Here is a 13,861-nt window from a genome sequence, read left to right on the forward strand (position 1 = left end):
TGTTAATATTAAAAAAAAAAAAAAAAAAAACTCAATCTGGGATTGCTTCTATTAGTGTTGTCGTTATGATTGCATGGAAACCATTTGTCAAATGTGGTATAATTCCTATGACTTTGTCTGCCACGTCAAAGGTAATGAGGACGATGGATACAATATACAAGCTATCAAATGGCACTATGCTGTATTCCTATTGGCAAATGAAAGAATACACAGTCCCCCACCACTTCTTCAGTGCTTCTTCAGTGCATGGTTTTAGTTATAAATATAGACGAGCCCGACGCACCCGATAGCCACATTCCCTCTACCACTCGCACTCTTCCAACCTTTTTGGCATCCATCCATATACGACATGTCCCCCATTAGGCACCAAGAAAGTCACTCCGGAAACTTCCTGCGCTAGCTTTCTCAAGGTCTTTGCATGGGCAGTGCTAACCCTTTTCTTCATCTGCGGTTGTTTACTACACACCACCGTCCTCTCTCATCAAAACTTCCTTTGGCTACTCCTATCACCACCATTATCATTCTTTACACCAATTCTTCACCACCCAACCCACCATTACAGCCTCATAACTGCCATTTTCATCGCAAGACTTGTTCATTAATTTCGCTTTAACAACTCCCTAATTCATCACCTATTCTTCGTTTGTACTACATTTTTACAACTCTTTTGTTCAACCATTCATTGACGAAATAAAAAAAAAAAAACGTCAAAAAGTGACCAATCAACTTAATGGGTGCCTCCTCCACCGTGATTCTGAGCCTTTTCGTGCTCTGCGTCTGTAAGAGCAAAGGTGAGCTGCAGTACTGTACTAGTGAGTTTAGCGCGGCCAGTATTTTTACTTCGACAAACTTTTATGGTGCAGGAAACAAATTTTGACATTTTACAGTTAGTGGAAGAATCAGATGTTAAACCAATTTTAGGTTCTGTATTCTAATTCCATGCAGAAAAGACACTATTTATTTGGTTTCTTTGTTAGAAAAGCCGGATTAAAATGCTGAAGCATTATGAATTTTTTTTATAATAGGTGGTGAACTTTTTACTAAAGACTTATTTAATGTACAGGAGTCTCAGGGGCCACAATTACTTTTGTGAACAAGTGTGAGCAAACGGTATGGCCCGGAATTTTAGGGAATCCAGGACTGGGCAGCACGGGATTCGAGCTCCAAAAGGCTGCATCACGCTCACTCCAGGCTCCAACAGGCTGGTCGGGTCGATTCTGGGGCAGGACCGGGTGCACGTTTGACGGGTCGGGTCAAGGGTCGTGCGCCACGGGAGACTGCGGGTCGGGCAAAATTGAATGCGACGGCGCCGGAGCGAGCACCCCAGCAACCCTGGCGGAGTTCACGCTTGGGTCGGGGACTCAGGACTTCTATGACGTCAGCCTAGTAGACGGGTACAATTTGCCCATGCTCGTCGAAGGGAGTGGCGGGTCGGGCTCCTGTGCCTCCACGGGTTGCACCGAAGACTTGAACTCGAAGTGCCCGAATGAGCTTAAAATTGAAGGTGGCGGCGCGTGCCGGAGCGCTTGCGACGCTTTTGGGACCCCGGAGTACTGCTGCAAGGGCCAGTACGCTTCGCCTTCCACGTGTTCCCCGTCGGTGTACTCGCAGATATTCAAGTCGGCGTGCCCGAAATCGTATAGCTACGCTTACGATGATTCCACCAGCACATTCACGTGCACCGGCGCCGATTACACCGTCACGTTTTGCCCCACTTCCCCTTCAAGGTACTCTGCTCCGTTGCCTTGCGTTGCGTAGCAGTGCAGTAGTTTTACATTTGTACCCTTCAATTGTTTCTACCTTTCAATTTACGGAAAACAATCCAAAATTCAATTTTGAGAAATTGATTGTATTGTTTTCCCCGAATTTATATAATTTATCGTTTTGGGTCCTTTTCGTATTTGGATGTGTAATGGTAATAATGGGTCATCTTTTCAACAGCCAGAAAGCTTCGAAGCCAGAGGGGAGTGCAGCGGACGGATCTGGATCCGGGTCAGCATCAGGGTCGGCTTCGGGTTCAGGTCCAGTGCAGGAGTCCATGCTGGCAGATGGGTCATGGCTAGCAAATTTGGCCACTGGGGATTCAATCAGAAGGCACCACCCTTTCGGGGCTGCCCAGTTCTGGGTACTGGTGTTGACGGTCATGTCATCAATAGCATCGTGGATGCAATTATAGAATTTTATTTATGATTTAGTGTCCCAAATTCATTTCACCGAAGGCAAAAAGTATACCACAGTACTTAGTACAGAGGACATTATAAAGTAATCAGTTGTGTCCACAAATCTGGCAAAAAGGGGCCTGAGGCTCTGGTCATTCTAGGACAATCGATTGTAAGCCAAGCATTTCCACTCGTATCAAAGGATGTTATTAGTTGATAAGCAATTTTGTTTTTATATAGCGTAGAAGTGACTATATGATTCTATAATTAGTCATAACCATCACTATCATGGCCATGATGTCAAAGTTAGGAGCAATGAATATATATATATACACACACACACGTGTGTGTGTGTGTGTGTGTGGTGCTACATAGACTTTGTAGTAAAAAAAAATAAGTTCGCTCATCATGAATGTACACTACTAAGAAAAAGTGAATGCTAATGGCAAAGTGTAGAATTAATCAGTTGGCAAAGCAGCACTTTGGTGGTGGAGTTCTGAGCTTAAGCTAGCTTGGTGGGCAGTTGATTGATTACTCAAGAATGCGGATGTTTTGTCTGCATTTGCCTTTCCTTTTGCTTTAAGCTGTGCGGTTGCTGGAAAGATGCTTTGCCCCGTGATTTCTTGTGAAACAATTATTGCGTATTTGGGGTGATGTGGGAAGCGAAAGATAATTTGTCCACAGTGCCTTACTGCTATTTTTTTTTTTTTTCTGACGGAATGGATATCCGGATCAATTCTTACGGGGCCCGATTAATCCCATTCCGGCCCGGAGAGGAGGCCTCACTCCACTCGAGCACGGTGACAAGGGGGCTCGAACCCTGATTGCCCAGATAAGTCCGCCATACCCTAAAGAGGGGGAGCGGACCGCTCGAGCTAACCTTGGAGGCCCTTACTGCCATTAAGTCATGGGGGAAAATGGATGAAAAGTTGCCATACACAGTAATCGAACTTCCGGGGTTAACAATTTAATGTGAGACCAGTTGGTTCAAAAAGTTGATGAAAGCATGACAGATAGAAGTGTGACACGCTAACAGGCAAAAAAAATAGTGCTCGATTTAAATGGCATGCGTTAAAATTTGGCATCGATGTGGAGAGATATTTCAAGAAATTGTGAGATTTTGTGTGTACAAGGTGTGAGATTTTGTGTGGACGAAAGATATATAGAAGTATCAATTTTATTTTTATTTATATTATTTTTTTAGATCTGCCATATCTATTGATTTCAAATTTATATGTGTTTGTATCATGTTTGTTTGATGTATTTTCTATCATCACTACAGATTTATTTGAATGAAATCATCTTTTCTATATAAAAAAAAAAGATGTCGAATTATATACTTCGGCCTAGGAAGCCAAATATCATGGACTATGCCCGCTCTGGCCTTTACCAGTCGTAAAAGAGTATGTTGTGTTTGGATTGCATTTTCTAAGATTTTTTATAGAAAAATTACTGTAGCGATTTAATATATATGAGGAAAAAAAGTAATAGAAAAATGTGATAACGGAAAACGATGCAATTTTTCGGCGGAAAATGACTGTCCAAACAAGGCTGCCCATATCCATATCTGAAAAAGAATCTTATGTTAAAGAGAGAAAGGGCAGTAAATCCAAAATGCAATCAACGATGCAATCATGCTATCAGTCACTAATCAGTGTGTAGATAAGATTGCATACAGAAGAAAGGGTTCGCTGCTAGTTGATGCTACTACTTTACTTCTTATGCCAATGATTTTAGAGCAAAGAATAGTTAGACCTGCTGCGCATCACAACAATTATTGGCCTTATTAAAAAGAGAATGTTCTCAATTCTATATATATATATATATATATATATATATATGTTTCGAATTTGTTACGATTAAGAAGCAAATCTTTAATGGCTCAACACAATAACAATTCTTGAAGGTGACTTTTCTGAACATTCAAAATCATCTGAAGACCAACTGGGCAAAAGTACTGGCCTTTAAGCCCTCCACTGTGCTGGATAATAAAACGTCCACTAGGCTGTGTTACGGACAATTGGCTAGTGGGAGTATTTAACATCTGGTTGTCAATTTTCTCAGCTGGTTGTTAATTTGTACCAGTATTAAATTAGACTGTCGATGAGTTCTTGGTCTATAACAAGAAATGTGACCTCCAGACGATTGCAGTATCCAATTTTGTGGCCTAAAGCTATCCAAACGATAACGTGAAATGATGAGTTCGAGTAGAGGGGTCCAAAGAGAAGAACCATTTTGCATACAGAAATACAACTGGTGCGATCGAGATTGAATGTGCCGTGTTGTTTTCAGTGTGCGAAAGTGCATCGGGAATGACGACAAGCAGGGCCAAAGCTAGCCCAGCCAGCATCTGCATGATTTAAACATGAAATGTACCCTTTGATCATGTTGCGCCAAAACCTCCAATTATGTGTGTATTTTCAGAGAGCGAAATGAGCTCTTTATGCTAGAATTATTGGTGTTGATGACTAATTAGCATACTACACTACTGTTTTTTGTTTTCTTTGGAGGGTGTGAGAGATTCTGTGCAAACACTTTGATTTGTTTATTTGCAAGAAGACACAGTTCCTACTTATTCTGCAATATATAGGGTGGGGGGACTGGAGGGGACACTTCACCGGCCAAGAAAAGAAAGAAAGCAGCCTACTTTAGGTTTGAGATAAGAGGAAGAAGACGACTAGCGGTACCATTTTAGACGGTGTAGCTTGTTTCAAATTTTCTACTACTACAACGGGTGGCAGGACCAGCCGAGTCTTTGATTGATGTTGAATTGTTGATAAAATTCTAGTAACCACATATCAGAGGAGAGAATCGACCTGTCAAAGCTCAGAGAACGATGTTCGGCTAGCATAATAACTTCCACACGCATTATACAACAGGAAGTTATGTTCAGGTTCGCAAACGAATCGAACGGCTCGAGTTGGACTCGAGTTTGGTCAGTTCAAAGTAAAATTATATTGAGACTCGACTCGATTAAGTTGAAACTCGACTCAACTCGACTCGTTTGTACCTCTAGTTATGGCAAACCTTTCTTTTTTTTTTTGGGAGCAAGATTCAATTTATTTTAGTACAAAAGCCTCTTCATATTTGCGAAAACATCGGGTTGGAGTACAAAGCCTTTTTAGATTAGTTTAGTTGCTAAAAACATATAGTTGTCATCAAGGTCTACAAAATTTTAAGGAACACAGAAAATAGACGATGAAGAAAGTGAAGCAAACGTCAACGACAAAGGTTTTTTCCGATGAGCTAGTTTGGGCCAATTTTATGAAATTAATCGCATGCGATATTACTACAATCCTGTTTTGTATTCTCACCCGATGGCAATAGAAGTAATTTCTCAAATTCAAGACAGCTTGAATTTAGTCATACACCTAGCAAATCCGTAAGGTCTTGAAGAAAACTTTCTTAAGCACAGAAAATAATGCGTTGCATACAAAAGCAAGAGCAGCCAAGAACACAACCAATCATGTGGGTCAACCTGATGACTATGGTTTCAAAAAAAGTTTGATAGATTAGCTTCAAGTGCATACAGCTCCTTGGGTACAATAACTACATAAAGAGCTCTCAGCCAATGGTGAAAATGACCCACAAGTTTCACTGAGTTATATTGACCAAAAGAGGATAGCAATGATCCTTCTCATAGTTGGGCCAGGAGTCATCACCTTCCACAAATTTCTGATGACGCCTCCAAACTTCTGAATCATACATCTCAATAATGTTATAATGCAAGCCACTATCCTCTATTTCCAGTAGAAACTTGTCCAGCGAATCACCTCTTCTGGGGCTGAAAAGTATGGCTTCAGAAGGCTTCTCTTTTCTTAACAAGGTTCTGATAGTTCGAGCAAGATCTTTGTGGAATTCTCTGAAAAAAGTGCTGCAAGAATGGCAAATAAAAACTTAATGAACAAGAAAATTACCTTAAAATAGTGCAGTAGCATGAACATATCACTCAGTATTTGCTGCCATCACAAGCCAAAATGCTCTACTCGAGCTTAGCATAGTGTTGAGGTAAGAAAACCTAGGCAGTGCAAACATGATTTGCATGCTTTTAGGCATTCGAATAACATGGAAAAAGCTTCTGGCATGCTCAAGAGCCAACCCAGAGTTCTAAAAATAATGATCTCATTCAATGAGATAAGCGCTTGAATGTTGTTCCAGTCTCCATATGTCACTTGAGACACAGAACAAAATGTCAAGATCGCCAAATATGATTCTGATTAAACCGATTCACCTGTTAAGAATTCTAAATTGTCCATGGCTTCTGCAGGTTCAGAAAGAATTATACGGTTCACTTCCAAATGAAGGACTTGAAGTAAAGACAAGCATCCAACTGAAAATTTCATGGCAGATATCCAATTAAAATTTATTACCAGTCACTCGCCACAATAATGTCAAAGCTGTTGGAAAAGTCTTCCAGCTTGTCATGATTCCAGTGCAGCACCATTGGTTTCACGATTGAATCACCAAATGCACCGGAATTGGCATCAATACTACGCTGGATATCTAGATGTTAAGAAACCCACATTCAGCAGAACATGTGTAAAGCATTGAGGCGACATTTAGGTGGGAATAACAGAAATTTTAGTTGTGCTGCAAGCCATAATAGCATGGAACCAGTTACACAGGCAAGTTAATACAATAACTTCAAATTTACAATCATGAAAGCACAGAGCAGATGAATTTGCAGTAGCTAGTCATATACCCTATTCAACTTGATGATGACTAATCACAAAAAGCCAAATAAAATTTTGAACTGGGGCAGACAAGCCAGAGGCACAGCCAACCTAATGCATAAAGATTTGTTCCACATCTCTAACAAGAAGAAATCAACAGGATACAATTGAAAACTTGAGGGTTTCCATCTGATATGATGACTTCTGTCGCTTGTGTCACCGCAGCAATAACTAAGCCAGCTAAGCCATAACCTGATCCCAGTTCTATTACTTTCTTACACCTAACAAAGTAGATTAGATGAAATGAAAAGAGAGAATACACAGAATTACATGATGGTAGCAAAAGATAAAAAAGATGGACATGAAATAAGATATCTAACAAACCTGAACTTATCAGCATTTGACAAGCAATAGTAAGCAAGGACATCTTCTGATGGCCACTGACCTGTTGCACAAGAAGGTTAGAACACTGTACATGCAAACTACTACAAGAATATCAAGATTGCCAAACCTATTCAACTAATTAGTAGTAGTTTGGAAATGATGTACTGCTTGCAAGACTCTAATCATTTCACTGAGGGAGATAAGCAGAAGTCATTTATGAAGTGGAGAAGTGACTTAGACTATTAAAGTTCAAGACAGAAAAATATTTCACTGCAACAGTTCACATGAACATCATTACCATATAGCACTTAAAGCCTACATTGTAAAAAACTTATCCAAAACATGAAGCTTATTATTGTGACTCCGAAAAGACTTCAACAAAATTGATGAACTAATTGAATCCTTGAAACCACCAGAAATGCATTGTATCCTTAATTAGCTCCAATTCAACAAAAATTTAAATGTGAACAACTAAAGTTGATTATTTATGCATCACATCACATTTCTGATCACTGACAAGGATTTGCATGGAGACTGATCAAGGACATAGGCTTATTCTCTATAACTAGGCTTTTACTTTATAACCTCTAAAAAGTTTTTTGCACGCAATAATCTTACTGCTGCACCCCAAGTGGCATCAAATAACATGTCTATTTGTTGGTTTCGCTTGTCATATCCAAAATAAAATAGATAGGACCCGAACGAACTTTTCCTCTCTCATCAAACATGAGAATGTTTCTTAACATCGTTTCCAGGTCAGGAAATGCAACCAACAAATTGACTGCACAAGGAAAAAGAGAAGCAAACTACTAACCCCTCACTAATATAAAACTCCTCTGTATTAAAAAGGAGTACAAGAAATAATAAGAGCGGGGGAACTTACAAACAAGTCCTGTGTTGTCAATATTGTGTCTATTACACACTTCAAAATCATTTAGATTAGCACCATCAGCATCCACTCTCTGACTGCATTCAGTTTCAAGTATTGTCAAGCAACATAAATATAGTCGACTGCTTTTTTTTTCCTTTTTTTTTGGTGGCCAATGAAACAAAAACCACTGCTAAAATTGATCAAGGATCAATTAAAACTATCTGCCAGCCCAATTTTTCAGCCAAAAAATCTTTTTTTTTCCGGAAGAAGAACAAAATTGTGAATTTAAATAAAAGTTGGAAGCACACCTGCAACCAATACAGAAATGAATTGACTAAATTAAAATTCCAGAGTATGAGCTTACTATAGAAGAATGTTGAGAGAATTATGATGAATAGGCAATTTATAAGAAAAGCAAGCAACTCTTGAGCTGCCGAATTGATTTTTTGAGGTTGAAGTATCCGACTTTTCTTCGGATGGGTCATCTATAACATGGTAAGCAATCAAATTGAACCCGCGACTCGCCTTTCTGGATACCCGGTTTTGATCCAGTTCTGATTGCTCATCTGCAAGGTTTCTCAGCGCCAACAAATTCAAGATTCAGTTTTTGCAGCCCAATAACCAATAAATGGAAAAGCATCTTTCTTTTTTTCAACTTTCGACTTAATTCCTTTTCCTTTGTTTTTCTTTTCTTTTTTTTTTTGGGAGAAGAAAAGAGGGAAAGGGGGCGGGGGGTGGTTGGAGGTTAAGGACCTACCTGGTGAAGATGAATGTCTGCGCAGGAGGGCTCGACGAAGGATTCCCCATCGCAGGGACGAAGCATTTGGCTCTGAGATTTTGTCGGCAGTAGTATTGGCTTCCATAGCTGCACAGATTTTCTTATGGAGAATAAATGGGTAATTAACTAACTAATTATCACCATTTAAAAGGGTTTATTAACTAAGCACGATTTCGCTGTTAATTAATTGCCCTATTCCTTTTACTACGTTGTAACAAGAAACGTTTGTACTCCCTTAGCAACCTCCCATTAGGTCTATTGCTAGCATCATGGAAGCCGTCGCAATTGCTACCAATTATATGTTACCATTTAATTCTGCAAAATTGTTTCATCAGTCCAGTCTCCAGTCCCATGGAATTAACTGGAGGCATTCGTACTAATCACATATCATGGCTGAAGATTGGTCAAGCCGAACTGACCTAATACGTTCTCTTTCGGAGCGAGGTGATTTTGTGACGTCCTTTTTCTGCACTGGACGGGGCTTTTTCCCCCGGATCACCTCCAATGATTAAGTTAGTTCACTGGGAAATAAATAATGGGAGTAGAAATAGTGGAATTCTTACTTTTTCTCCTCCTTTTCTGAATGAGAGAGAGTAGTATTTACAGGGACAAGTTGGAGGAAGGAACAGTGGGCTTCAACTTCTTAGGACTTGGCAGGGATTGAACATGTTCAATTTGATTTGACAGGACGTAGCAGTAGACAGGTCCCGTCAGATGTCTTGTCCGTAATGTAGGTGTCAGGTTTTCCGATAAGACCTCGGATGTCGTATCAAGCACAGCACCGATATGAGGTACCGGTGGATGTGGGAGTCACCTCGATTATCCACATGCGATGTCCAGCCGAGGTGACTAAAACTGGTGGCGACCCGTCCTAAATAATAAAGGGTTGAGTTCGTTATGGGCGAGTCGGAATGGTCATCCTCAATGGCCATTAATTTTCTTTACTGTAGTCTTTGACCCTCTCTCGTGAAAAGGATAAAAAAGATCGACTGCTTTTTTTTTTTTTTATAAATATTTTTTGGGGTTAATTACTGAATTTCTTTCTTGATCTTGGTTGGATCTTTGGGACGAAAACGAAGTAGCTCTAAACTGCACGTCTTGTTTCTTGAAAACTAACTAACTAGTAAGTACTAATTTTTTCAGATGCTCCCACGCCCTTCATGAATGCTCGAGATATTTACAAACCTAATTCGAACAAGTCAGATTTTCTTGGCGTTTTTGCATTTTGCGCCACAGAGTTACCATCCATATCATCATTCGGGAAAATGTTATAAGACTTGCCTCTGTTTAGATATTGTAATCCATGATTGATATTCTAATTAATTGATTAATATTTATCAACGATTGATTAGTATCTCCCTATTAATGATGATTACTTGGCTTCTTTTGTAGATATTTCAATCAATTACTCAAAAACATTGTTCTCAATTATGATTTACGGTAACATTTTTTTTGATGGAAGGAAACCTAGGAATATGATACTTGCCACTAAGAGTCTGGCCTATGTAAATAGGAGGTAATAATCCACCTATTCCATGTTTTTTTCTGGTAAGACATAAGCTAGCTTTCTTTGTTATGCTATGCTATTATAGAGAAGAAGGAGACAGAGAAAAGAGGCATATTTGGCGACAGTGGTGAAAGGTAATTTTGTTGATATTTTGCTGCTTACTACATATTTGTGTACATTTTATATAACAATTGTATCTAGGAAAAAGGCAAAGGATCCTAGGAATGCACAATAATGATAAAATGCCTGAAAACTATATCAATATCTACAAAAATTGAAGTTACCGGTTCTACGAGAGGCAAATAAGGACGTCAAATTTGTCAATTTTCCAGGAAACATTCATATCCCAGTTTTTCTCTGTCTTGATTGTTAAGCCAGTAGAATGGCCATGCTGTTTCCAGGGGAATGTTCTCTGGCGCATTAGAACACTGCAGACACAGCAGAGTATCAGTAAATTAAATCAGCAGAGTGTAACTTTTCATTAAAAATATGACAGATGGAACCCCTTTGGACTTTGAAGTCGTGCTTTTAATCAGAGAGTCTTTTTGCAAGATTAAAGTTAGTCCCTCTCAAAAGAAGATAAAAAGTTATTGATAAAAAAAAAAAAAAACAGTGGTATGCTTTCCAGAAATACAAACTGTAAAGAGAAAAAGAAACTTGATTCAGGACAGCATTCATGACTCTTTGACCAATATTGATTCTTTTCCACATTTGTACTTTGCCGCGTAAGGAAATGTCTATTGTTTTTAATTAAAATTTACTTGTTTCCTAGGATCTTTTCCGAAGATAACGACCCAACAAAGGATTTGATCAGACTGAAAATCTCATCGCATCCTTCTCAGTTCTATTCAGAAATTATGTGTTCCAAGATAATTTTAGTCCTGATGGTGATTTTCATTGTAACTACTGGTGGTGAAACTTGCCACCCCAATGACCTCAAGGCCTTGACTGATTTCAAGGCTGGGATCCGCTATGATACTTCATTCAGGCTAGAGAAATGGAATGGGAGTACTGATTGCTGCAAATGGGAAGGCATTTTGTGTGACAATAGCACTGGTAGAGTCATAGAATTGAATCTTCCAGGTCTCCTCACCTTGTATGATGCTCCAGCACAAACAGTCATGGACGGCCAGCTATCTCCTTCCATTGCACTTCTGAGCTCTCTGGAAATTCTTGATCTTGGCGAAGTTCTTGAGCTCAAAGGGCAGATTCCTCCGCTGATAGGAAATCTCACAAAGCTCCGAAAGCTGTTGCTTGACACCAACAAGCTTAGTGGTCCAATACCAGATAGCATTGGTAAGCTACCTAAACTTGAAGAATTGTGTCTGAAAGAGAACTACTTTTCTGGTTCTCTTCCTTTCAGCCTCGGAAGTCTCAGGAGTCTTAAAAGCCTCGATCTTAGCTCGAACAAATTTTCTGGTTCTATACCTGATTCTATGGAAAATTTGACAGATTTGGAGAGCTTGACTCTTCAGGAAAACTTCCTAACTGGTCATATTCCAAATAATATTGGTAACTTGCGGGCTCTCAAAGAGCTTGATCTATCAAACAACTTCTTGACTGGGGGAATTCCTTTCTCCATGAACAAGCTAAATTCCATTTCAAGCATCTTCCTTGGCAACAACCAGCTTGAGGGAGAGATACCATTTCCTTCAAGCCCCGGTCAGATGTCTTCCCTCGCCTTTCTACGCCTAAATGACAATCATCTGACGGGCAGGCTACCTTTGTTTTTTGGGCACCTGAAATCACTTCAAAGAGTCATTCTTGACAATAATCAGATTGAGGGGCCTATCCATTCCAATTTTAGCGATTTAAAAGCATTGACAATGTTGTATCTCAGCAGAAACAGGTTCTCTGGTAAACTACCAAGAACTATTGGACTGCTCTCTCAGCTTCAGTTTCTGGATCTCTCTTACAACATGATTCAAGGACCACTTCCTTTGGAGATGTCTACTCTCACAAATCTTCAACTACTTGACCTGTCATTCAACCATTTGAATTTGTCATCCATCCCAACTTGGCTTGTGGAGTTGCCATCACTGTTTCAGCTTCACTTGGCTGGATGTGGAATACAGGGTGAAATTCCTGGATACTTGGAAAGACCTGCAAGCATATTGCAAGAATTGGACTTATCAGATAACCATATTACTGGGAGCATACCTGCATGGATTGGGAGCTTCACTAGTCTTTACCTTTTGAATCTCTCCCAAAATTCCCTTGCTTCCAAGATTCCCGATACAGTTACCAAGCTTGGACGCTTAGGGGTGCTGGATCTTCACTCAAATAGGTTATGGGGTCCTCTAAATCTGGTATTTCAAATGCAAAGCAGTGGAGGATTGACTTATATTGATCTTTCTGATAACAGCTTCTCAAATGATATTGAGCAGGCTGACATGGGAACGCAACAGGGGATTCAGTACCTCAATTTATCACATAACTTTCTCCATGGTAAAGTGCCAACAAGTGTCGGAAAACTGCAATCGCTGCAGACTTTGGATTTGAGTTATAATCGGTTTGACTCTGTCCTGCCAGAATCATTAGCAAATGCAAGCATTTTGGTGAATCTAGAGCTGCAGAATAATCTGTTTACAGGCAGAATACCAGATGGGTTTTTGAAATTGACAAAACTCAAAGAGTTGAACCTATCAGATAATCTTCTTTCTGGACAAATTCCTTTTGGTGAGCCTCTAATTAATTTTCCAAAGAGCTCTTATTCTGGAAATAGAGGACTTTGTGGCAAACCCCTTGCTACCTGTAGCCCACACACTGTGTATCCGTATATTACTTAGTTTTGGTCTTTCTTCGGGACGAAGATTGGAATGTGATAGCAGCAGCTGGAGTCAATTTTATACAAATCAAAGCTAAAGCTTAGCTAAAAAACTGATTTTATACTTTCGCAATACTTAGTTTTCCCTTTATTCACATGTTCATTACCAGCAAGATTGCTATATTCCTGTCAGAAGCCAGAAGCAAATGCACCCGTTTATGCATGAATTATGTGTTTCGTAAGAAATCATGCATCATCAATGGAAGAAAAGCAAAGCAGGACTAAGAACATTCATCATTTTATACTATATGATAGATGAGGTGCATGTTCCCCGAGGGAAACTGCTATAAAGAAAATCAGAACTAATCAAGACTGCAGTATTAGCGGTGACAATGTTCATCTAACACTTGCAATGGTTAACGTACAGATGCAAGTCTCAAATATAACGCAGTTTAAGGTATAATCAACACTCTTTCATCTGATTCATTTCAAAGGCGCGATCGCGGTCGTGGTCCGGACCGTTCCACATCGGTCTTGGCATATCGATCGCGGCTTCGACGAGATACAAATTTTTAAAACATTTAATATTTTAAAAATTGTAAAAAAATGATAAACAAAAATAATAAAAATTAGAGTTGACTCGGGGCGATTCGGCCGTTTTTATCTGTTTCGAAAACGTCTCGGCCGAATTCTCAGTAATAAATTATCTCGGAGTCATTTCG

At 39.5% G+C, this 13,861-nt stretch overlaps 3 protein-coding genes across 4 annotated transcripts; 2 read left to right on the top strand and 1 right to left on the bottom strand.

The window, feature by feature from the left end:
- Positions 1-276: 276 nt before the first annotated feature.
- Positions 277-2,383, top strand: LOC113701029 (thaumatin-like protein 1). Its single transcript, XM_027221476.2, has 3 exons — positions 277-791; positions 1,064-1,727; positions 1,942-2,383. Exons 1-3 carry the CDS (start codon positions 731-733, stop codon positions 2,174-2,176), a joined length of 960 nt encoding a protein of 319 aa, XP_027077277.1. The 5' UTR covers positions 277-730; the 3' UTR covers positions 2,177-2,383.
- A 3,267-nt stretch (positions 2,384-5,650) lies between these two features.
- LOC113701855 (calmodulin-lysine N-methyltransferase) lies at positions 5,651-9,724 on the bottom strand. Of its 2 annotated transcripts, XM_072059487.1 has the most exons (8): positions 9,285-9,724; positions 8,845-8,952; positions 8,452-8,653; positions 8,100-8,182; positions 7,217-7,277; positions 6,998-7,113; positions 6,530-6,662; positions 5,651-6,033 (listed from the first exon to the last, which is right to left on the bottom strand). In XM_072059487.1, exons 2-8 carry the CDS (start codon positions 8,948-8,950, stop codon positions 5,754-5,756), a joined length of 981 nt encoding a protein of 326 aa, XP_071915588.1. In that variant the 5' UTR covers positions 8,951-8,952; positions 9,285-9,724; the 3' UTR covers positions 5,651-5,753. The 2 variants fall into 2 exon arrangements, with proteins under 2 accessions (XP_071915588.1, XP_027078510.1); XM_027222709.2 differs by having other exon boundaries at positions 8,845-9,724.
- A 1,495-nt stretch (positions 9,725-11,219) lies between these two features.
- LOC140011019 (uncharacterized) lies at positions 11,220-13,266 on the top strand. The gene has a single exon (XM_072058819.1). It carries the CDS (start codon positions 11,230-11,232, stop codon positions 13,159-13,161), a length of 1,932 nt encoding a protein of 643 aa, XP_071914920.1. The 5' UTR covers positions 11,220-11,229; the 3' UTR covers positions 13,162-13,266.
- Positions 13,267-13,861: the final 595 nt, after the last annotated feature.

Source organism: Coffea arabica, chromosome 7e, assembly GCF_036785885.1.
Source record: "Coffea arabica cultivar ET-39 chromosome 7e, Coffea Arabica ET-39 HiFi, whole genome shotgun sequence".
In the NCBI taxonomy this organism is placed as follows: Eukaryota; Viridiplantae; Streptophyta; class Magnoliopsida; order Gentianales; family Rubiaceae; genus Coffea; species Coffea arabica.

What these genes read in the sequence shown, in the direction of transcription:
- LOC113701855 (XM_072059487.1), bottom strand. Translation starts at nt 8,950, where the DNA reads ATGGAAGCCAATACTACTGCCGACAAAATCTCAGAGCCAAATGCTTCG. An exon ending in TGACAACACAGGACTTGTTT is followed by an intron (nt 7,278 to 8,099) that starts GTAAGTTCCCCC and finishes CTTGTGCAACAG; the next exon opens with GTCAGTGGCCATCAGAAGAT. An exon ending in AAACCCTCAAGTTTTCAATT is followed by an intron (nt 6,663 to 6,997) that starts GTATCCTGTTGA and finishes CTTAACATCTAG; the next exon opens with ATATCCAGCGTAGTATTGAT.
- LOC113701029 (XM_027221476.2), top strand. Translation starts at nt 731, where the DNA reads ATGGGTGCCTCCTCCACCGTGATTCTGAGCCTTTTCGTGCTCTGCGTC. An exon ending in CTGCGTCTGTAAGAGCAAAG is followed by an intron (nt 792 to 1,063) that starts GTGAGCTGCAGT and finishes TTTAATGTACAG; the next exon opens with GAGTCTCAGGGGCCACAATT. An exon ending in TGCCCCACTTCCCCTTCAAG is followed by an intron (nt 1,728 to 1,941) that starts GTACTCTGCTCC and finishes TCTTTTCAACAG; the next exon opens with CCAGAAAGCTTCGAAGCCAG.
- LOC140011019 (XM_072058819.1), top strand. Translation starts at nt 11,230, where the DNA reads ATGTGTTCCAAGATAATTTTAGTCCTGATGGTGATTTTCATTGTAACT.